The following is a 24,702-nucleotide window of genomic DNA, read 5'->3' as shown; positions in this document are numbered from 1 at the left end:
CAGAGATTCCGGACAGATTCACAGCTACTGATGTGGAAAGGTGCTTGTCAGAAAAGGAACAAAAGGGACTTCCCTGGCAGTCCAGTGGCTAGGACTCCGCACTTCCACTGCAGGGGGAACTAAGATCCTGCATGCCGCGTGGCACAGCCAAACAAAGCAAAAACAAAACCCGACCAAAAAAGCTTTCTTAATCTAATAAGGAATGTCTACAGGAGAAAAAAAAACCCTACAGAAGACAATGAATGTTGGAATATTAAACCTTTCTGCCGGGAGCCATCTCCCAGCATATTGCATATTGAGTGCAGCACTTTCACAGCATAATCTTTCAGGATCTGGAATAGCTCAACTGGAATTCTATCACTGCCAGGAGCCAGTGTGAGGAACTCCGCCCATGGCAAAGGTCATGAGGAAGGAGGTTCGGCATACGCAAAGGTGGGATCGAGCCTCAGGAGTCCCCCTGGAAATTCTCGAGCATCTACCCCCAAACCAGAGCCTGCCTACTTTCTGCTTTGTGCTTTCACCTACACCTCTGACTTTACAGGCGGGGGGGGACTGTCCCCCACTACCTCGCTCTGAAAAAAGAGTTGACTTATAGCTCCAGTTAATAAAGTTCCTGGGTGTGATAGTGTTTCAACCTACAAACTCCTTCGGAAGTCCTCTAGCCTGCCTGAATAGGTTTTTCCGGCCACATGTGATTGTTCAGAGCCTCCCAACTGTGAGAGGCATGAGATGTTCTAAACTGTCTAAATACAGATTCCTTTGAGCAGTTAAAAGATTGATTAGAAATTGTATTGGTGAAGGGTTTTTCACTTGTTGGGCCAATGTTCGCTGCTAAGTCTCCATATCCCTTACCTGCTGTGTCCCTGGCAGTGTATTGATTAATATAATTGGTGTAAGTAGTAGCTTTAATGTTTGTAACCTTGGACCCTTGCGTTAATTCTTTTTCTTGTTACAGCCCACCACACTTTTGCCCTATAGGAATGCAACTTTAATGCTTTTGGAGGGTGGCGCCTGACTAATCACCTTTAGAGAAAAATACATTTTCTGAAGAAAGGGTCTTAAAATGTTAACAGGCCTCCAGGCCAGAAGGTGATGCAAATCACCTAAACTTTTGCATATGATAAGTTTGCAGGAAGAAAGCCTGGCTTACTGCCTGACTCTACCCCTTCCCCCATTATCCTCTATGCATAACTTAAGGTATAAAAACTACTTTGAAAAATAAAGTGCGGGCCTTGTTCACCAAAACTTGGTCTCCCCATGTCGTTCTTTCTCTCACCTTCTGGCTGAATTATTCAGCCTCTTTTCTCCACTGAATTTCCTCACTGAGCTATCCTTATTCTATTACTCTATATCCTTAATTAACGTTTAATTAAGCAGTTGTTTCCTGATCCTTGCCGACGCCATCCCCGCTTCGAATTCCCTGGATCCACCGGGGCTGGACCCAGGCACCTTTCCTCTTGAGATGGGGAATAAAATAACAATGTCTTTGTAAGTATTAGATGTTATTAAATAAAATGACAATGTCTTTGTAAATGTCTCAATATTAGATATTTAGAAATTTTTAAAAAGGAAGAGATACTGTGCATAAGTGTAATCCTGTTTTTCTGTAATATATTCCTGTATGAAATTTCTGACATACTATATAAACTATGTATAATATATATATCATATATAGAGAGAGGTAGTATACCTATACACATATATACACTTCTGAATGACAAGAATTTTCTCTTCTTGCTTTCTAATGTTTCTACTGTGAACATACATTATTGTAATAGAGAAATAGTTTAACTTTTACCCTCAAAGGGAAAAAAGAAAATTATTTTAACTGAAATACATCTGATAAGTGAGAAAAATCTGATGAAAAAACATATATATAAAAAAGACGCTTACCCCTTGGAAGGAAAGTTATGACCAACCTAGATAGCATATTAAAAAGCAGAGACACTATGGTTTTTCCAGTGGTCATGTATGGATGTGAGAGTTGGACTGTGAAGAAAGCTGAGCGCCGAAGAATTGATGCTTTTGAACTGTGGTGTTGGAGAAGACTCTTGAGAGTCCCTTGGGCTGCAAGGAGATCCAACCAGTCCATTCTGAAGGAGATCAGTCCTGGGAGTTCTTTGGAAGGAATGATGCTAAAGGTGAAACTCCAGTACTTTGACCACCTCATGCAAAGAGTTGACTCTTTGGAAAAGACTCTGATGCTGGGAGGGATTGGGGGCAGGAGGAGAAGGGGACGACAGAGGATGAGATGGCTGGATGGCATCACTGACTCGATGGACGTGAGTTTGAGTGAACTCCGGGAGTTGGTGATGGACAGGGAGGCCTGGTGTGCCGAGATTCATGGGATCTCAAAGAGTCGGACACCACTGAGCGACTGAACTGAACTGAAAATCTTAGTTATTTTTAAAAACTCTAAGCCTGTCTGCTTTAATGAAAAGCATCTTGGAAATCCTAGCCTGTATAACTGTCTGACTGATAGAGGTGTATATCAGGAGTTGGGGCTTGTCTTGCAAACCCCAGGATACATAGCATCAGGAGGCGGTTTCAGAGGCTGTATAGGCCTCTAAGTAAGAGGGCATTTTGCTATCTTTCCCAAAGATTGTTCCAGCTGCCCTTACTTACCTGTCTGCATCGAAGGAAGAGATCCAAGAGGCATAGTTTAAATTGTAGGCCAGGACAGTGGTGTAGTGATTGAACCCAAAAAAGTCGTAGGTGCCGTTGATCCTCCTCTTCTCACTCTCCGTGAACTCAGGGAGCCTGGGCGGGAGGAGTCATTAAAGGCGTGGGGCTTTGGGAAGAGACTCTTAGGGCAGGGCTGGTGGAGGGCTCTAAACTCAGGTACCTGAGGTGCCCACGGGCAGCTGACCAGGAGCCAGGAGAGCCCTTCCCAGGTGCTGCCAAAAGCGCCTGAGCCTCCTTCCACCAGAACACAGACCTCACCTCCCTCACAGACCCTCTCTTCTGATTTTAAGTTTTTACTGTGGTTTGTTTAGACATGCTTTTCTCCAAAGTCTGTCCTTACAAGTAGGGGAAATGCTTTTACAAATCGACCTTTTGAGATCTGGACTTTTCTGCTCTCATGATTTTACTGCCCTTTCTTTTTAAACATCTAGGAGAACATTTTCCATATATATTTTTAAAAATTGAAATATAGGTGATTTACAATGTTGTGCCAGTCTCTGCTGTGTGACTTATTTCTATACATATTTACATTTTTTCCATGTATTCTTAGACTTTTCTGTGTGATGTGATTAACATGCCCTTGTGTGCAGCACTTAGAGGTTCCCCTCTCCCAGATCCTGACCACATGCTGCTGGTTTAGGGTTGCTGAGAGAATGCCCTGCTTAGGCCCTGACACTTCATTTTGACCTTCCTGCTACCATTAACCTAGGAAAGAACCTTACTTCCTGGAGTTTCTGAAATACTGGGGCAAAACTAAGGCCCAAGTTCCCCACACCACCGCTGCCATACCTTTTACTTCCCTGCTCAGGAGCCAGCAAGGGCTTCTCAGATCCTGTGGCTTCAAGACTGAGCACCTGTGCCAGCCTCCAGTCGCTCTGCCGCGCGGCCTTGGCTCTCCCTGCTGCTGGGCCAGTGTCCCCAATTGCAGCATTCCACTCACTCCTACCTCTAGGCCGGTGCTCACACCCTTTCCCTTGGATCGAAAGCCTTCTGCTTTCCCCAGTGCTGTTCATTGTCAAGGCCCAGTCAGCCGATATCCTGTCTTGTCCAGGGGGTCTCCTGGGTCGACCCAGCCTGCCCTGATCTCATCTGAGTCTTCAACGCATGAAGAAATTGGGGAATAGAATTCCCTGGAGTGATGAAGGTCACTGTCTTTCCAGCTGGTGTGTCAGCACCTGAGGAAGCCATACTTAGAGTCCCCTCTATGTGGACCCTGCTGGGCCTGGCACCGGCCTTGGTACACAGTAGGTGCTTCAGCACGGTTGTGTTGAGGAACTGGAGCACTCGCTTGCTGGTTGGAGACCAGGGTCGACAGATCAGACCTTTTGGCTCAGCAGGACTTCCCTAACCAGGCCAGCACACGCATGATGTAAGGGTTGGGGTGGATTACTTAATCCTCACAGCTGGGCTATAGGAGGCTCAAAGAGGGAGCCAGTGGGTCACTAAGAAGTGGGTGCCCCAGATGGCCTGCCTATTCTAAAGAATAACAAGAGCAACTGCCTTTGTCAGAGCTGTGCCTGTCCAGGGCTGAGAGCTCCACATACACACTCGTGTTGTCTTTCCAGCATGCATGGAAGCTCAGACAGTAACTTGCCTAAGACACTCCTCTCCAACCCCAACAGCACCTGTGCCAGCCACCCAGGAGCCTCAGTGGCTGAGGGCGTGGCACCAGGACCTACCGAGACTTGTTGAGGCCTTCCGCTAAGCTCCTGTCACGGATCCGCGTCTTCATCACCTCAGGGTAATCCCCATTCTTGAATATCGGATGTGCGAACCAGCCTCCCATGAACTGCAGTAGGGGTTGGAGGGACAGTCAGCGTTGGCATTAACAGGTAGGCCCACAGGAGACAGCAAGCTCCCTGCCCAGGAGTCACTGACCTCAGGCCTCCTTCTCCCCACCCAGTCTTAAACTTGCCCTTCTTCTAAGTCTGTTCCCATGTTGCAGTTTAAATGCCCATGGGTCTTGTCACCGTGCTGGGAGTTCACTATGGGCAGGGCTGTGTTCCTACCCACTGCAGCTGGAGGGATGTGAACTGAACTGAGCCCTGGGCCTGCTAGATCCTGCCTGGCTGCCCTTAGGAGGGCCGGGCCCAAGACGGGGAGAGACTCCAAGCCTCCAGGCCCTGATTCCCTCACTGACCACAGGGGAGGTCTAATGCCGAAGGGCCCATCAGAACATTCTAGGGCGAGCAGAGATGCGAGGCTCTCCTCTAGGGCGAGCAGAGATGCGAGGCTCTCCTGGTTACCCAGGCAAAGGGCAGTTCTTCATGGGCTTTGGACTTGCAGCCCTAAAATGGGAACTTTCCTGTTTGTTTTCTTAAGTAAGGTTCAGGCCACCCTTAACCCTCACAGGGTATACACGGCACTTCAGTGCTGTGATGCTGTGGGTCCTGAGAGGCTTTTCTCCTCACATCCTCCCTGCAACTGCTGGCTGCTGCCTGGAATGTGGAGTGAGAGCAGCCTTCCATTTTCAGCCAAAGATGAGGTTTAGAACATACTCGCTCCAGTAAAAGAAGCTTCAGTTCACTGGGAGGTGAGGAATTGGGTTTCTGGGGAAGCTGAATTCATGAGGGGGTGTTCAGATCACTGTCCTGGGCTGCAGAATCACAGCTCACTAACAGACTGATGATGAGACTACAGCGTGACATTTCTGCAGGTTTGTTTTTGATTTCCAAAAATGAATTATAGCTCTAATTCATCAGTTCTGTGCATCTGAAATGAGGGAATACCTTAATTTTGGTCCTAGGCTTCCCCCACGCCCCACAAGCTGACTACCAAATGGGGACATTAAATTCTCGTTTGCACTTAATTCATTTGACCACTTTTGTCAAGTTCCTTTGTGAAGGATTTGGCAAACCAAGGCCATTGGTGTCCTTTCAGAAATGCCAGGCTGCATGGTCTCCTCAGGGCCAAACGTGGGAGCAGTCTGGAGAGAGAGATGCTTGCCTTTCTTTCCTGATCCTGAAACACGAAGAGGGCACCTTCCAACCTTTCAGAGACAGTAGCAGGAGCCGGGGACAAGCTATGCCTGAAGAGGGCTGTTCTCTCTTTCTCCTTTCAGGGACCCAGACTGAAATAAGGCGGGCCATGTTGGCACCTGCTTACTTGTGTCTCTACTTCCTAAGAGCAAAATTCCATGACCAAAAGATGCAAGTCTTTATATTAAACTCATGGAATTAGAAAATTAGGGGCGCTGATGAGTTTCACAGAATTCCAATTTAAGGAAGTCTTAGGCAGAGTAAGTAAAATCAGACAGTGACACCTAGAGGTGAAGTGTGACGTTGCAGCCCTGTCCTATAGTCAAACCACAGACTGAAGAGGCTGAATTTCTATTTTTTAGTCTCAAGCCAATGTTGCATCCAGTAAGAGTTGCATGTATAACTGATTTTTTAAGACTTGAAAGAAAACTCAACCCCAAAGAACTTTCATTCCAGCAAAGCTGTGGGGTAGTTAGGTCACGTCTATTTTAAAGACAAGAAAACTAAGATATTAAAAGGTTAGATGATTTTCCCAAGTGCACAAAATAAGGTAATAGCAAAACAAAGCCTAGATCCTTAATCTTTGTTTCACAGTCTAATTCTGTTTTCATTAGATCATGACAGGAGGGGAAAAGAGAAGGAGCAAAAACAACACCCAGAGGAAAATCTGACCTGAACGTATCTCTTGGCTGCCTCCACATCCTCCTGGTTGGAGGGGTCTCTGGGCTCAGCCCAGTCGCTGCTGATGGTGATGGAGATGACGCCACCTTGCCGGGCACGGTACACGTCATTGTACAGATGCCAGGCCTCAGCGTGAGCCTTTATCAGGTTGTGGCCAACAATGTAGGGGGCAGTGCCGGGCCTAAAGGAGATCCCTGGAAATGCAGACATAGACGTCAGTGAAGAATAAATGTGGCCAGGACTTCCCTGGTGGTCCAGTGGTTGGGAGTCCACTTGCCAATGCAGGGGACATGGGTTTGACCCCCCAGTCCAGGAAGATCCCATGTGCCTCAGAGCAACTAAGTCTGTGCGCCATAACTCCTGAGCCCATGCACCTAGAGCTGAGAGCTACAAGGGAAGCCACTGCAATGAGAGTCCCACGTACCCCAACTAGAGAGTAGCCCTCAATCTGCAACTACAGCAATGAAGACCCAGCACAAGAATAAATGTGGCTAAGAATATCACTTTCTGCCGATAGATGGCCTCTTGGTGTTTGGGAGAAAGACTGTAGATTTTTTCTTGAGGAAGAATGGAATTCAGATCCTGGCTCCACTTCTTCCTGGCTGACCATGTAACTTTGGGTGAGTAATTCAGCCTTTCTGTTTCTTCCTCTACAAAATGAGCAATACAGACTTCTTGTGAATAGCATGTGTGTGAAGCGCCCAGAAGCACTGTGTCTGGCAAAGAGAAGGCACTTGCTGTTGGTTTCTATACCCCTCACCCACAGAGTGGCTCACATGGCTCGGGCAGAGTACCTGGAAGAGTGTGTGCCTCAAGGGCTGGCATCCTGACTCTCTTCGGGGACCCACTGTGAAAGAGCTGGAGCGTATAGTTGGTGGAAGCCGCTGACACAGATTCCTCGAGAGCAAACGTTATGAGAGAGGCAGCCTCTCATGTGTTGGAGGAACAAAAAACCAAAACGTCAACCAAGGACCAACGGCTGATGCATCTGATAATGAGTCGAAGCAGATCTCCCCATGGCTCTTCCCAGCTGGGACACATAATCCCAAGAAATCACAGAAATGAACAAGAATTTACTCTCTAAGGCTCAGAGTTAGAGAAAAGGAAAATCAGAGGGTTCTCAAGGGACAATGACAGGTCCACAATTCCTTATTTAAAAGTCTTAGGAATACAACATTGTAAGTCAATTATACTTCTGTTAAAAAAAAAAAAAAAACAACTCAGAGTTTGATATATTTAGAAATTAAAAGGTTTCTGTGTCTTAGAAAAGTAATAAGTTGCATATAACATATTTACATATGACCCCAGCAGGGTTCAGGACAGCTCTCCATAATTAAAGACATTGATACATCTGCAGCAGAATTTTTTGAAATTTCACACTAAGTGGGATGCCAACATCAGGTTATGCCCAGGTCAGCCAAATCAAATACTGGGAACTTTGGCATTTGGGGAGTTGCCAAAACAAAACAAAACAAAACCCCACTGTGGGTCTGTACGGTCTGATATACTATCCTTTCCTGTATCAATTAGTTTGCACCCTTGATCTCAGGGAGCTTCCTATCAGAGGCAGATCAGATGCACAGAGCAAAAAAGCCATTTGGTGGTTTGAGATGTGAGGTTCATGTTCAGCAGAAGTGGTGTCAGAATGGGGCGGTGGGGGAGGCAGGAATTCTGAGGCATTGCCTTGGGGCTTTACTGGCCACCTCCTCCAGGGCCACCTGGATTTCATGTCAGTGGTGCTGAGAAAACCACCCTCCAATTGCCGACCAGTGGGATCTGAGACTTTTACCTGGAGCTGCCGTCCCGTAGCCGTAGCCCTGGTAAGCAACGACGTAGGGCTCATTCAGTGTGATCCAAAACTTCACCTTGTCCCCTAGCCTCTGGAACAGCACCTCTGCATACTCCTTAAACCGCTGTACAATTGTCTCATTCTCCCAGCCCCCAACATCCTGGAGTGCCTGGGGCAGGTCCCAGTGGTAAATAGTCACCTGTGAAAATGCAAGACCAGTATTTCCACCAACCTGCTTTTCATGGGAGCCCACTGATGCTCTATGCGCCAACATAAATGTCTGTTGCTAAGAATGAGGATGAATGATGAGACAAAAAAGCTTCCAAGTTTCTTTGGCGGGAAGGATAGGACAGTAGAGCTGAAGTGCGAGAAAAGTTCATACATCTGGATCAGAGAAGCCTGGGTTTGAGTCTCAGCTCTGCCAACTACCAGGCAGTAAGACCTCCATGTCCCAGAATCACTGTGAGGCCTAATTCACACAGCAGAGGACAGGAAAAGTGACTGACATCCTGCCAGCTCTTCGGCAAACGTTAGCTATGACTGTAATCAAGGATCAGAAATGCTAGAGCTTCAGAACCTCCTGGATAGAATGCTCTGACGGTTTCAGGAGGGAGGCATTTTGCTTGTCAAGAGGCATCCCCAAGGACTTCTAATGTGTCTGGAGGCTCTTCCTTGGAGTGGGAGCCCTTTGCTGGAGACGGGCCCCTCTGGCCACACCCATGTGGTGGCCTTTCTTCCCCCGGGTCTCCCCTTGATGCTCCTGACATACCCCCATGCCGGGGTCTCCACTGAGTTGTCAACTGTCTTCAGCTCAGACCCAGTCTTTCCCTTTCCCTGAAGTGCCCTTTCCCTGCCTATGCACCCACCCAAATTCTCTTCTTTTTTTAAGATCCACACCTCCTCGAAGGTTTTTATGGCCATATTACTTTTCTGCCTTGTCTCAATGTCCTTAAGAACTACAGGGAATTCCTTGATGGTTCAGTGGTTAGGACTCTGAGCTTTCATTGCCCAGGGCCCAGATTCATTCCCTGGTTAGGGAACTAAGATCCCACAAGCCATGTGATGCAACCAAAAATTAAAAGTTTAAAATCTATAAATAAATAAAAGCTTAAACCCTATTTAAAAAAATAAGAACCACAAAATAATTTAGCCCTGAGTTGTGTTCTCTCTGAATTGTGTGTAATGGATATAAATTCCCCCTGATCTTGGGGTCCTACAGGACAGCCACTGGCCCTCCCATCTCCATCACAGCTGGCACTCACATGCACTGTAATAAAGCTGCATGACTAATTTATTCCTGCAGTGTTAGCAGTGTGAGGAGTCCAGGTAGCACTCTTTGAAATTAAATATCTATTTTTATTTATTTATTTGGCTGCACTGGGAACTCAGGTATGCCATGTGGGATCTAGTTCCGTGACCAGGGATTGAACCCAGGCCTCCTGCATTGGGAGCTTGGGTCTTAGCCACTGGACCACCAGGGAAGTCACCCAGGTAGCACTTTGATTTGTTAAAGTCTCTGCTTCGTGGGGTGGGAAGAAGGGGGTTATAATTCGGAGACTATACTCTGGCTGCCGTACGTAATCTCCAATCACTACCGCGGAGGACACAGCAGTACCCTGGAGCTAGTGCCCTCTGGCCCTTTATCATAGATGGCCCAGGAGAAAAGGCCAAGGGTTCTTAGGCTCCCAGGTAAAATGTAAAAGATCTGGTGGCAGCAAAGGAAGCCCCCATATGAGCTTTATTATTCATAAGAACTCACAGCTTAAAAGCACACGAACTTTTGCCTCAGCAGTTCTTCTCCTAGGACCATGTCCTATAAACGTCTATCCTAGCGTAATTATGTAACTGCAGTTACACAGACAGAGGAGCCTGGTGGGCCGAAGTCCATAGGGTTGTGAAGGGTTGGACACGACTGAAGCAGCTTAGCATGCATACACACTCATTGCAGTGCTGGTTACAAAGGAAGAAGAGTGAAAACAGGGAAGAGTGTCCATTTATAGGGAAGTGACTAGAGAAGTGAGGTACAGTTTCCACATAACTAAAAAGACAGGACAAATGAGGAAAACACATAGGGATATGGAAATACCTGTAAGAACTATTGGTAAATAAAAAGTATCAAACTATGTGTATCGTACCATTAGGAAAAAGGAGGGTAATAAGCATACACACACACACACATATTGCCCACTGGTCAGATACCCAAAAGGACGTGAAGACTCAGCAGCCCTGGTCACCTGTAAGGAGGGGAATAGATAGCTGGGAGGGGGTGGTCAGGGACAGAAGGAAAATCTTTACAGACAACTCAAAAATTAAACTTGGCAAGAGCACTGATTTTTCCCAGGAGATGTGCGTCCCAGCCCAGCCGGCTCCCTGCTCAGGGCCCCTCACCTGGGGCTGGATGTTGGCGGCCAGCAACGTGTCGATGAGCCGCACGTAGTAGTCCAGGCCCGCCTCGTTGACGTACTTGTTGGTCCCGTCGGGGAGGATGCGAGTCCAAGAGATGGAAAAGCGATAGTGGGTCACGCCCAGGGTCTGCAGGGCGGCCAGGTCCTCGGCGATCTTGTGGTAACTGTCACAGGCCACGTCTCCTGTGTCATTGTTCTCAACCTTCAGGGGTGTGTGAGAAAACGTGTCCCAGATACTGAGTCCTTTGCCGTCTGCTCTCCATGCACCTTCGATCTTAAGAGGACAAGACATGGTCAAGTCAGTCATGTAGTCAAGCCCTTCCTGTCAGTGGGGGGTCCTGAGTCAGGACGTAAGTCAGCATCACCTTCTCTGCTCCCCCCGATTTCTGAACTCCTGCAGCTTCCTGTACACACTTTCTGAACGTCATGGGACTATCACACTGCACTGAGCAGTTATGTGTCTGCTGACTGGCTTCCCTCCAGCAAGACTAGGAAGACTAGACGTGGCATCTGTCACCTTGGTGGCCCGGCTGTCAGTGCAGCAATGTCTGGTGTACGGCGGGTGCTCATTAAATGTTTCGATGAACAATCTGATGTGCCTTAACCCCAAGCACAGTCAGACAAATCCCAGTGATGCCAGACGTGGAGGCAGAGTTTCTAATCAGGACGGGTATCACTGTTTCTGTGCTTCCTTTTCCTCCTTTCACCTAATCTACAGGCAAACTGACCACAAGCCACTGGGCAAATGCCTACCCATGGGCTTAGGTAGTCCAAGATGTGTAGTGTCTATAAATCACTATAAAACACTTGGACGGGTATGGTGTGAAACTCCGTGACTGGCTGCAGCTAAGCAGTGTGGCGCTTTAACCAAGAATGCTCATCCAGGCTTGGCCTGCACAGCCCCTGTGAGAGTGGCAGGGCGTTGGAGCAGTGGGAAGGCGCTAGCTGCTGTCCATCTGAGTGGAGGAGATGGCTTGGTGGTTGGGAGACTAGTTAATGCAGGGCGACTAAGACAGTAAGTGACTATGTTGAGGATATTAGGAGTTAGATTTCTCATCATTGGAGAAAAGAGAGATGAATATGAAAAGCGTGAAGGCGAGCATTAACCTTGTGGAGTAGGATTGGACCTGGAGGTATCAAGGTGTTTTTTTAACATACATAAAGATGTGGGTGCATGTAGAAGTAGATATATGTGTGTGTGCACACATGTATTTCCTCGCTCTGTCCACTTCTAGAGGGCCTAGAAGTAATGACCCGTGAGTACACCAAGGACCTAGATCTTGATTTCTAGATGCCCTTATCCAATAAAAGAAACCAGGGCTCATTAGAGAAATGGCTGATTACAGGGCTGGGGCAGAAAGTACAGAAGATGCTTGGAACATCTTGTTGTACCGGAAAGAATTAGGAAAGTGCTCAAAGAACGATGGGCCACGTCAAAAGGACACAGGCTCTGGCTAAAGGACCATCCACCTGGCAAAATGTGGGACGATTTAAGTATCTCCATACTGATGATGACAAAAGTATAACCCACCGAACAAAATAGAATTTCATGAGGCCATACTTTTGATACATATCAATATGTATTTATATGTAAATAAAACATAAAACCGACAAAACTCGACCTTTCTGTTGAATGCCACCTAATAAATATAAAAGCAATGATGGACTGAGAAAAATCACCGTTCATCAACTGTCACAGTGATACCTGATTCAGGACTGCAGCCCGTGCCCTAGAATAAGACCCTTTCCCTGGACCTAGAATAAGTCCAGCTAGAAACCCATGGCCTATTCTCACCCAGGGACTATTTGTCCCCGAGGAGACACTTAGCAATGTCTGGAGACATTGCTGGTTGTTTTACAGCTGGAGAGGGGTCTACGGGCATCTAGTGGGCAGAGACCAGGTTTGCTGCTAAACATCCCACAGTGCACGGGACAGGCCACGGTGCACGGGACGGGCCCACGGTGCACAGGATGGAGCCATAGTGCATAGGACGGGCCACAGTGCACAGGACGGGCCCACGGTGCACAGGATGGGCCCACGGTGCACAGGATGGAGCCATAGTGCACAGGACGGGCCCACGGTGCATAGGACGGAGCCATAGTGCACAGGACGGGCCCACGGTGCACAGGATGGAGCCATAGTGCACAGGACGGGCCCATGGTGCACAGGATGGAGCCATAGTGCATAGGATGGGCCCACGGTGCACGGGACGGACCACGGTGCACGGGACGGGCACACGGTGCACGGGACGGACCACGGTGCACGGGACGGGCCCACGGTGCACGGGACGGACCACGGTGCACGGGACGGACCACGGTGCACGGGACGGGCCCACGGTGCACGGGACGGACCACGGTGCACGGGACGGGCCCACGGTGCACGGGACGGACCACGGTGCACGGGACGGGCCCATGGTGCACGGGACGGACCATGGTGCACGGGACGGGCCCACGGTTCACGGGACGGACCACGGTGCACAGGATGGGCCCACAGCAGAGTTCTCCAGCCCCAAATGTCAGTTAGCCCAGCTGGAGAAACCTTTCTACAGAGAATTCTGTCTGCCTCAAGTAAGAGTAACAGGATTCTGTCTCTGAAATCTTGGCATTTCCTCCAATGAACCTTTCATGTTCAGTGTTGACCAGAGCTCCAAAGAGGACTAAGAACTGCGGTTTCTTCCAGGCAGTGGAATAAGACATATGAATAGTTTCTATGTTTGTGTGCTTAGCTAACGTACGTCTGGACACTGCAAAACTTGGTCTGAGATGTCACTATATCATGGTAGTCTGGTCATCTGGTGGGGCTACCCTCACCTTTCTTGGAAACAGTTTCAGCAGCTATGGTCACTTAGAAAAAACTCAAGGGCTGAGCAACCCAGAGTCAGGTCAGCTCAGACCACTGACCCTGCCCAGGTTCCACATTGAGAATACAGAGCCCCCACTCCTGGATCAAAGGAAATGAAAGGAGGCAGGAGATGTAAAGCAGAGTCCCACCCTTAGCTGCCTAGGCAAGTCACACTTCACTTTGTAGCTTTCATTTCTCTGAGGAATAGTGAACCCTCGTATTTTCTGTATTAGTGAGCTTCATTTAGTGTGAATAAGGTAAAGGCATGTTATTAGGATGTCAGAAAAAGCCCGGGTCCGCATGATAGTCATTTTGATCAAACTGTCTGCTTGGAAGATACTAGGTAAGAAATGAAGGCATCCAGCTGAGAATCTTCTTATTTGCACATCTTTGCCTAAGGGTTTCTGCGTGGTTCCACCTGCTCCATCTGGCCTGCTAACACCTATCTCAGCCTGGCCCTTCTAACTATACTTGTCCACCTGAATTTGGGGATGTGAAGAAGCCAGACTGTCTGGGAAGAGGGCCTCCCAGATGCCCCTTTATCCCCACCCTGCAGTACCTGTACCTCCTGCCCACAGGTCTGTGAAAATCCACTGCTCCTGTCTGCCCTCTGCAGCCCTGACAGAGCCTGGCACATAGCAGATCTAATGTAGATGGTTAACTCCTCACCTGATATGAGGCAGTAGCTGCACTCCAGATGAAGTCCTTGGGGAACTGTCCGTATAGGAACTCATCCTCTTTGGACAGCGGCATGCCATTGTTGGTGATGACCTCTGTGTAGTACCTGGCTGAGGCTCTTGCTGTGCGAGACTTGTTCACGTCATCAAAATCAACATGGTACAGTCCAAACTTGACCGTGTAGCCATTCAGCCACTCAAAGTTGTCCATCAGGGACCAGGCAGCATATCCTCGAAGGTTGACACCATCAAGTCTGTAGGCTGGGGACATTGCACAGAGGGCAGAGGACAGCTTTATACCAGGAGGGTCAGGGCCCAAGAAGCGCAGGCACGTACTGGCTCCTCACTTCAGGCGGTCTTCAACCACCAACTTGTACACACAAGTAATGTGTCCCATAATAGATCATCTTTTTGTTAATACTGATAACCCCATAACAAGTATTAATGGCTGATCTTTGCAAAATCAAATTCTTTTGTTGGACTAAAGGGACATGTCTGAAATTCAAGAGTCTTAGCCCACTTTAGAGGTTATTCCTCTAGGGTACATGGAACCTGAAAGTCAGTGCTAGTCACTCAGTTGTGTCTGACTCTTGGAGACCCCATGAACTGTAGCGCACCAGGCTCCTCTGTCCATGGAATTATCCAGGCAATACTGGATTGGATTGCCATTCCCTTCTCCAGGGGATCTTTGTGACCCAGGGACAGAACCTGGGGCTCCTGCATTGCAGGCAGATTCTTCCCATCTGAGCCACCAGAGAAGCCTGACAAATGGAATCTACCAGAATATAATAAGTTCCTTGTCAGCATAAAGGTGTTTGTTTTGTTCCCTGCTGTGTCCCCAGCACTTAGAATAGTACTTGTCACACACTAGTTGGTCAATAATGAAAATACTCTTGTGGGACTCTGTGTGCACATTTGGGGCGATGATCATTGCTTTTTTTTCAGATTCCAGAGGGATATGTATCCTCAGACAGGGAAAGAGTTAAAGGACCAGGGTATAAAAGAGAGACCTGTTGATGGTTTGTACTCCATTCTGCCAAGGCTCCTGACATACGGATGTTGGGAGACTCTAAGGGGAACATGAACCCTCACATACCTTTCAAAGCTTCATTGATATAGGTTTTGTGGTAAAATATCCTGTCGGTGTCTTCCAGTTTGGGGTCTGTCAGCCCCACTCCGTTCTCAGTGATGTAAACGGGGATGTCCCCATACTCTTCCTTGATCCAGTTGAGCAGTCTCCGCATCCCCCAGGCGGCAGCCCTGTTCATGGCTGTGGCAGGCCAGGAAGTGTCCTCCCACTCCAGCAGCTCCTGGTCACTTGTGTAGGAGGGTGGGTTTAACCTGGGTGTCGTGTGTTGCACAATCCTGGAGGAGTAAGTGTTGAGGCAGAACACGTCGGCAGTAGCTGCGATGTACTGCTTCTCCTCCTCCGTGAAGCTGGGCAGGCGGGAGGTGGCCAAGTGCTGCAGTTCACTCCTGTTCCCCACCTTCCACTTCATGGCATCGGGGTAGTCTCCGTTTCGGAAGATGGGGTGGGCAAACCAACCCAAGGAGAACTGCAGCATCCGGTCAGCTGCCTCCACGTCCCTGGGGACCAGCGACTGGGGCTCTGCCCAGTGGGAACTGAGGCTCAAGGAGATGACCCCCTTCTGCTCTTGCCTGTACTTCTCGTCGTACGTGTGATAGACTCTGGCATGAGCTTTGATGATTGCATGGCCAATCCGGTAAGGTCCACTGCCTGAGTCATTCACATTTGGGGGAAATTCCCCTGAGCCATATCCCAACCAGGCCTGGTACGTGGGCTCATTAAAAGTCATCCAGAACTTGACTCTGTCACCAAAGGTCTGGAAGCAGAAGTCTGCATAGCTGTTGAACAAGTCAACCAGTAAAGGATTCTCCCAGCCTCCGATGTCCTGCAGGGCCTGGGGCAGGTCCCAGTGGAACAGGGTCACCATGGGAGAGATGTTGTTTTCCACCAAGCCGTTGATCAGCTTGTTGTAATAATCCACACCATGTGCGTTGACAGAAGTGTTTCTCCCAGTTGGGAAAATCCGAGACCAGGAGATGGAGAAGCGATAAGCCTTCACCTTCAATGCTTGGAGCATGTTCAGGTCGGCATCCAGGTGGTTATAGCTGTCACAGGCCACGTCTCCAGTGGCATTGTCTTTCACGTTGCTCCCTGGTGTGTGGGTAAAGTTGTCCCAGATGCTGGGGCCTTTGCCGTCAGCGTCCCAAGCTCCTTCAATCTGATAGGCTGACGAGGACACGCCCCACAGAAAGTCATCGCGGAATGTGCCGTGGTAGAACAGATCTCTCTCAAACTTGGGTTGGTTGGAGAACTTCTCCCAGACCACTTTTGCCTTGGAGGGCACCTCGGATGGAAAAGAGAAGGCTCTGATTTTCCGGGGGACGTTTGCTATGCTGGGTGGTGACTGTCTTTTTACTACCTTGTTGAGGAAACCATTTTTTTCGATCATGCTGGTGAAAAAATAGGCAGATTTCCTGGCAGTCCTTGGCCTGCTGCTGTCATCGAAGTTGACGTGGTACAGCCCAAACCTCTGGCTATACCCAGAAGGGCCTTCAAAGCCATCAATGAAGGAGCGAGCGATGTAAGACTGAACAACCACCGAGTCTTCTTTGATAGCTGTGGAGAAAAACAAAATTGGGACTGCTTTAAAGTCTCTGTTTCTGATTGTTCTAAAGTCTCTGCTATTATTTTTCAAATAGAGGTGTTTATTTGGGGTTTCTCAGCACTGCAGCCATGCTCCTTGGAAGAAAAGCTATGACCAAACTACACAGAATATTAAAAAGCAGAGACATTACTTTGCCAACAAGGGTCTGTCTAGTCAAAGCCATGGTTTTTCCAGTAGTCATGTATGGATGTGAGAGTTGGACTATAAAGAAAGTCGAGCAGTGAAGAATTGATGTTTTTGAACTGGGATGTTGGAGAAAACTCTTGAGAGTCCCTTGGACTGCAAGGAGATCAAATCAGTCAATCCTAAAGGAAATCAGTCCTGAATATTCATTGGAAGGACTGATGTTGAAGCTGAAAGTCCAATACTTTGGCCACCTGATGTGAAGAACTGACCCAGAAAAGACCCTGATGCTGGGAAAGATTGAAGGCAGGAGGAGAAGGGGATGACAGAGGATGAGATAGTTGGATGGCATCACTGGCTCAATGGACATGAGTTTGAGCAAGCTTCAGGAGTTGGTGATGGACAGGGAAGCCTGGCATGCTGTAGTCCATGTGGTCACAAAGAGTCGGACACGACTGAGCGACTGGATTGAACTGAGCACTGCAGCCCAGAAGGCATCGATTTAAGAAGCACTTGAATTGTGTTCTGCTATAAAATAGGGGAGGCTTATAAAGGCAAAGCCTGTAAGGTTACATAAATTGTTTATCTAGAATTAGGATTGGAGGGGACTTCCCTGGTGGTCCAGTGGTTAAGACTCCCTGCTCCCAATTCAAGGGGCATGAGTTTGATCCTTGGTCAGAGATCTAAGATCCTGCAAGCCACATGCTGTGAACAACAACAAAAAGATGATGAGGCTTGATGAATGGTTAGGACTCAGATGGGCAGAGCGTAGAAGGAGCACTGTAGGGACTAAGAATATAAAAGCAAAGACTTAAGGCCTTTGGGGAGAGAGTTAGGAGGCTGATATGAATGAAGAGCTGACTATTACTACAAACACTACTTTCTGGCTTCATTTCCATGGGAGACCGTTTTTTGTCCCATAAAACAAAACTCTGAAGACTTAATGAAGTACCACCCATGCTCAATCACCAGCATATCCATGTTCTTACCCTTGAGCACCTCATTGATATACTGGTTGAAGTAGTCGACTCTCAGGGAATCATCGATGAGGTCTTCACTCTCCCCTATGGGCATGCCGTTCCCAGCTAGGTAGATTGGAACTTTGCCTTTTGTGTATTCCAAGGATACAAAGTTCAACAGCCTCCTTATGCCCCAGGGCACCACACGAATCCAAGGGGATGCGGTCTGGGGCCATGTGGGGTCCACATGCTGGGAGAAGCCTCCGATGGTATCATAGCTGGGGATGCAGGTATCTCCTCGGGCCTTGCTGATGAGGCGGGAAGTGTAATGGGACAGACCCAGAAAATCAGCAGAGCCTTTCAAGAGCTGTTTCTCTGCCTCGGTGAACTCAGGGAGCTGGGCCACAGGACTGGGGCACTGCTTGTTCATCTGTTGAATCTGGGCCCTCAGGGCAGCCGGGTAGTCCCCATCCACAAAGATGGGGTGTGCAAACCAGCCCAGCATGAAGTGCAGGAAGCGTTCGGCGGCTCTCAGGTCCTCAGGCCTCTCTGGGGACAGGGGTTCTGCCCAGTCCGAGTTCAGCACGATGCCCACACGCCCCTGCTGCTGTGGGCGGTGGTGGCTGTTGTAGTGGTGCCAAGCCCTGGCGTGCGCCTTGAGGACCATGTGGGCCACCTTGTGAGGAAGAAGGAAGGAAATACAGGACTTAGTGACAGCTGCACCACCCACAAGTCAGCAACAAGTCAATGAGAACAATGTTAGCAAGTTAACACCGAGGTGAATGATGGTAGCAAGTTAATAAAAGCAGTAAGACTGACGATGTCAACATCAATATATCAACATTGATGTCAACAATGTCATCAAGTCATTGACAAGTTAACACCTACGTCGCACTGGCAACAAATCAACAAAACATCATGTCAACAGCACCGAGAAGACTGATGCTAACAATGTAAAGGAGGCTGGGCCATGGACAATGTTGACAACACCACCGTGCCAGCAACATCAGCAACATGGACAATAGCCTCACAGGCCAACAGCAACGACGTCCACAAGTGTTGACAAGCAGTCAACACCACCGTCAGATCATCAGCAATAGCACCGCAACCACACTGACAAGGGTTAATGGCTTCTCTCGTGTGATCCTCACTTGTTTGACAAGTGCTAATACTATTTCTACAACACAGGTGAGGAACGCAGATCCAGACAAGGGGTAGACGCAGGCCGTCCCGCCTCGGGCTTGTACCGTCACTCACAGTGCTGTGCGGCCTCTGTGCTCAGTAAGGGCTTAGGGACTAGCGAGCCGACAACTAGTTGGAAGTGGGGACCATTTTAGTTAACACAAAGGAGGGGAAAAGTCTTTCTAGCCTGCCTGATCTCCTTTCTACTTAATGAAACCTAGGAAGAGAAACCACCACCAGGACCTGTTCGTAGACTCAACTCATGGTCTTACAAAAGTCAGCATCGTTCCTTGGTGGAGCGCCGTGAGAAACTGGGCAAAGGAGGGGTGTGTGGAGCATAACAAGTCTACATTTAAATCGACTCTGTCACATGCTCAGGAAACTCAAACCATCTTCTCTCTCGACTTCAGCTTGGTCTGCAGGAAGTGGGTCATTCTGGATCCTCCCTGAAGGACTCAGGGCAGCTGTGTGAGCAGAGCACAGAGCAGAGACTGGGGTGCAGGAAGGGGTTTGTTATTACTGAGCGCCTCTTCTTTTCGTCATGTGAAGAGGATGACACCTGTGTTTGAAGAATGTTATACCAAAACATGGCTCTATGAAGAGGAGCTCCTGACTGCTTCTAGTGTACCAAATATTAGTCCTTAACTGGGCCCTGACCTCCAGCAGCAAACTGTGCTCCTTTCTTAAAAGCAGGAATGCTTCCCTTCTAAGCTTGCTGGTGTCAGGGCAAAACATGGGAACAACCGAAATGTCCATTGACAGAGGAATGAATAAACAAGATGTGGCACATATATACACTGGGATACTACTCAGCCATGAATAATGAAATAACCCCATCTGTAGCAACATGGATGCAACCAAAAATCACCATACCAAGCGAAATACGTCAGAAAGAGAAAGACAAGCAGCATATGGTATTATATGGGGAATCTAAATATGGCAGAAATGAACCTGTCTACAAAACAGAAACAGACTCACAGACGTAGGGAATTGACTTGTGGTTGCCAAGGGGGAAACGGGGAGGGAGAGGGATGGAGTTTGGGGTTGGTAGACGCTAACTATCATATATGGGATAGATAAACACCATATATAATAGTATATACAGTATATACTATACCGCTGTATAGTACAGGGAATTATATCCAATCTCCTGGGGTAAATCATAATGAAAAATAATATTTAAAAAGGTATATATGTATATAACTGAGCTGCTCTGATATACAGCAGAGATTGGCACAACACTGTAAATTAACTACACTTCAATAAAAACAACAACAAAAAAACCACAGGTACGAAGCCGAGGGTACACTACACTGTGAGTGCGAGGAAACTGTGACTGGAATGAAATACTGGTAAGATGACGAGAGAGATGAAATTTTTCCTTACTGGTATCATAATGTTTTATAAATAAAAGGAAGAATCGAGAGAGAAAAGTGAGGTGGACTTTCTCATCAAAGTCTCTGTAGGAAAATCTCAGGAGACATAGCTGTAGGGATAAGAAGCCTAAGGAGAAAAGGTTGGGATGAGCTTCACAGTAAAAACACAGAAAGGTCCAAATCTTCTGCTTTCAGTAGAGTTCTCTTTCTCCGTGGGTGTGGTGAACAAGAGCAGAAGGGAAGCCTTGACTTCAGTGCTATGTTCCGGCATTATACTGAGTCGCTTACTCACAGAGCTCACTCTGTGCATATTTTGAATTGCTCTCTAATTTTCTGATGTGTGTTAGTATCATTTCCCCACCAAAGGTTTTAATGTCTTGGTGACACTTATCTAGCCTGGGGCACAGTGAATACTCCTGTCTCAGAGCAGTTTGTGCGTGTTAGTCACTCAGTCATGTCCTGCTCTTTGTGACCCCACGGACTGTAGGCCGCCAGGCTCCTCTGTCCATGGACTTCTCCAGGCAAGAATACTGGAGTGGGTTGCCATGCCCTTTTCCAGGTGATCTTCCTGATCCAGGGATTGAACTTGTGTCTCCCTTATTGCAGGCAGATTCTTTACCATATGAGCCACCAGGGAAGCCCATTTCAGAACAGAACCCAAAGTGTGGCAGGGGAAAGCCAGACTAATGTGCTTATCCTAAAGAATGTTGCCAGTGAAGCTAGTAGATTTTCTGGGAGATTAAAAAAAAAAAAAAAAAAGGAAGACGATGCTTGGGACCCATATGAAGATATTTAAAATTTTGTCTCCAGGGACTTCCCTGGTTAAGACTCTGCACCTCTACTGAAAGGGGCATTGGTTCAATCCCTGATTGGGGAACTAAGATCCCACATGCCACATGTGGCCAAAAAAAGAAAAAATATATATTTTGTTTTCAAGATATACATCCCCTTCTTGTTGAAGTGATACTCTGATTGCCCCCTGGAAAGATCACCTTCCTCCGTCCCCACCTCCCCATCTCTCAGCCAGTACTGAGGGGTAGAGCTGGGATCTGCACTGAGCTTCACAGCCCCCTAGCCTAGACCCAGTGACTGGTTCAGTGATGAGCATGTGACCCACATGGAGACCATGAGCACAGGAGACCTCTGCCAGAACAGTGATAAGCAATCTTTCCTGTTTTCTACTTATGTTGAAATATCAGAGAAGGATTGCAGGCATCTGGCTACCGGGAAGCCTAAGAATAAAGCCAATGAGGGGAACAAGAGAAAAAGAAAAACTGAGTCCTGGTAACGTCATCAGTAGTCCAAACAACTCTACTCTGATCAGCTAAAACTAGGACTTTCTAGTTTCCTGAACTCAGAAATTCCCTCCTTGCTTTAAAGTCAGTTTAGGTTGGGTTTTCTGTCACTTGCAGTTAAGTCCTGGCTGACATGGAACACTTGCTTTGGAGTCAAGTAGATTTGGGCTCAAAATGTTGGCTTCACACTGCTAACCCACTAGCAATGTCATCACAACCAAATTGCTTCTCCTCCTGAACCCCAATTCCCTCGTCCATCAGAGCCGTTCTGAGGATGCAGTAACAATGTTTAAAGCACCAGAACAGCGTTTGGTACTTTTAACAATTTTAACAGCTCCTTCCCTCCCTCCAATTTCCTCTAAAGAAGAAAAAGGAAAGACTTGCTGATGGGAAGGTGAAAGAGTGTTTTTCCAACCAAGTGCCCTTCCTCTTCCAACAAGTAGGCACTGCAAGAATGGGAAGTACCTTAAAAGAGGCCACCCCTGGGTCGGAGATGCCCGGTGCGTGCTGGCCGGTGCCGTAGCCCGCGTAGCTCATCACCCACGGCTCGTGGAAGGTCACCCATAGCTTCACACGGTCCCCAAACGTGGAGAAGCAGAAGGCCGCGTAGTCCAGGAAGGCGTCCACCACATCTTCACTCTGCCACCCACCGCGATCCTGCAGGGCCTGGGGCAGGTCCCAGTGGAACAGGGTGGCCATGGGCTCGATGTGCGAGTCCAGCAGGCTGTCAATCAGTTTGTTGTAGTAGGCAACACCCCAGGGGTTGGGGTTACGCCCCTGCCCAGTGGGGAAGATGCGGGACCAGGAGATGGAGAACTTGTAGACCTGGGCCTGGAGGCCACGGAGCAGGGCAACGTCAGTGTCTGCCTTGTGGTAACTGTCGCTGGCCACCTCTGGCGTTGCTTGGCCCTTGTTGGTGTTCTGGTGCCCAACTCTGTCCCAGATGCTCGGCCCTCTTCCATCCTCGGCCCAGCCTCCTTCCACGTTAAAAGCTCCCGTGGAGACACCCCAGAGGAAGCCTTCAGGAAAAACATCCTGCAGGAAAGCATCCCGTTCTGCCTTGGACTGGTTGGCAAACGCTTCCCAGACCCTCTGATAGGCTGAGCGGGGCGACCAGGCGTATACTGCTGTGTCTGGGCCCAGCTGCGGGGCAGTCTGGAGGGTCAGGCTGTCACTCAGAGAACAAGACCAGCTGAGGGAATGAAGTGACATGAAGGGACATAATAAGTAATGACTCTAATTTATAGGTGACCTGAGACTGATGTAAAGTAAAGATTCCAATAACACTGACTCCAAGTGATGGGCAGGAAGTGACTGGGAGATGGGAAATTATTATTATTACCCCTTCTTAGGCAAGTTAGGATGAGATGGTTGGATGGCATCACCTACTCAGTGGGCATGAGTTTGAGTAAACTCCGGGAGTTGGTGATGGACAGGGAGGCCTGGCATGCTGCAGTCCATGGGGTCACAAAGAGTTGGACATGACTGAGTGAACTGAACTTAGGCAAGTTATCACTACTCCTGCATGACTGAAAATACTGTGCTAATGCTACTAGTCTCTGTATTAGAACACCCTTGAATACCGTCTTCAGTTCTGATGAAATTTTTCTTCTTATCATGTACATTTATAAAACACAACTAAAGATAATGACTTCAGTTATTGAGTCTTTTGATTCTGTATAGGCCACTGTGATAAAAATGTATGTACATTAATTACCTCATTTAAATTTCAAAATAAGTGTATGAGGTAGGCACTACATTATTTATCTTCTTCCTACAGAGAAGGAAACTGAGACTTAAAGAAGTGAGTAATTTCTGGGCATCAGGGGCCAGCAGCTATTTATCAGCTGGTACAGAAATATTTCAGTAATTGAACTACCAGTACAGCTCTACTCATGGGTACCACTTAAATATCAGCCCCAGCTACAACCTCCTTTCTTGTTCATGTTGCCTGGGTTATGGTCATAATGGCAGGAGCTCAAGCATCCATCTAGGACCATGAGGTAGAAGTTTTGATAAGGGTGACAAAACAATAAGAGAGGAGCCTGGACTTCTGATGATTTTAACCCACTCTATAGACTGTCCATCTCTGGGCTTCATTTATGTCAATAAACTTTGATCTTTTTTTAAAATGAGAACTCCTTGATTAGACAGCTTGCAAATGATAGAGCTCAGAGTCTGTGCTTTTAACCACATATCACTATATATATGCGTAGATGTGTGGACATTATATGCATATTTGTGTTATGTTTTATGAACATAAATATTTATTCAGAAATAAATATATCTGAAATAAACATAGCTGAAATAAAACATAACATGAAATGCTATTTGGGGGGCTTCCCTGGTGGCTCAGTGGTAAAGAATCCACCTGCTAATGCAGAAGACATGAGTTTGATCCCTGGTTCAGGGAGATCCCACATGCCTCAGAGCAACTAGGCCTGTGCACCACAGCTACTGAGTCTGTACTCTAGAGCCTGGGAGCCGCAACTATCGAGCACTTGTGCAGCAACTACTGAAGCCTGAGCGCCCTAGAGCCCATGTTCTGCAACAAGAGAAGCCACTGCAATGAGAAGCCTGCACGCTGCAATGAAAAGTAGCAGCACCCCATCGCTCCCGCTCTCTTCAACTAGAGAAAAGCCCATGCAGCAATGAAAACCCAGCTGAGTCAAAAATAAATAAAATTATTTTTAAAGAGCTATTTTCATACACAACAAAGTCTGATATATTCTGTTTAATTCTAGTCTGTTTTCCTTCTCTCTCCCTCCTCCCTCCCTCCCTCCCTCCCTCGGTCCTTGAGTCCTGTCTTGTGGGCTGGAGACCAGTGCCTGAGAACATGCGGCAGTTTCACCAGCAGAGGGCAGCCTTGAGGAAGCGTTGGTAGAGGTGGGTGTGTTCAGCCCGGAGGAGAGAACACACATGGGGAGAGGCAGTGAAGGACAAGAGCAACTCCCTGTCCTAGGGCTCTCGTGTGGAGAGGGGCTGGCATTTTACAAGCCTGGCCCAGAGCGCAGAAC

General features: G+C 47.9%; 1 protein-coding gene across 1 annotated transcript in view; it reads right to left on the bottom strand.

The window, feature by feature from the left end:
- The window catches only part of LCT (lactase), a 52,774-nt gene that overhangs the window by 8,165 nt on the left and 19,907 nt on the right, over window positions 1-24,702 (bottom strand). Inside the window, exons 6-14 of the mRNA XM_027561788.1 lie at window positions 22,151-22,877; window positions 17,863-18,508; window positions 15,154-16,701; window positions 14,050-14,318; window positions 10,522-10,812; window positions 8,134-8,332; window positions 6,336-6,538; window positions 4,365-4,474; window positions 2,626-2,760 (exon numbers count right to left, since the gene is read on the bottom strand). Coding sequence (XP_027417589.1) covers window positions 2,626-2,760; window positions 4,365-4,474; window positions 6,336-6,538; window positions 8,134-8,332; window positions 10,522-10,812; window positions 14,050-14,318; window positions 15,154-16,701; window positions 17,863-18,508; window positions 22,151-22,877 — 4,128 coding nt within the window. The remainder of the gene's footprint in view (window positions 1-2,625; window positions 2,761-4,364; window positions 4,475-6,335; window positions 6,539-8,133; window positions 8,333-10,521; window positions 10,813-14,049; window positions 14,319-15,153; window positions 16,702-17,862; window positions 18,509-22,150; window positions 22,878-24,702) is intronic.

The sequence above is a fragment of the Bos indicus x Bos taurus genome, chromosome 2, assembly GCF_003369695.1.
Source record: "Bos indicus x Bos taurus breed Angus x Brahman F1 hybrid chromosome 2, Bos_hybrid_MaternalHap_v2.0, whole genome shotgun sequence".
Lineage (NCBI taxonomy): Eukaryota > Metazoa > Chordata > Mammalia > Artiodactyla > Bovidae > Bos > Bos indicus x Bos taurus.
This window is presented reverse-complemented; position numbering and strand designations above follow the sequence as displayed.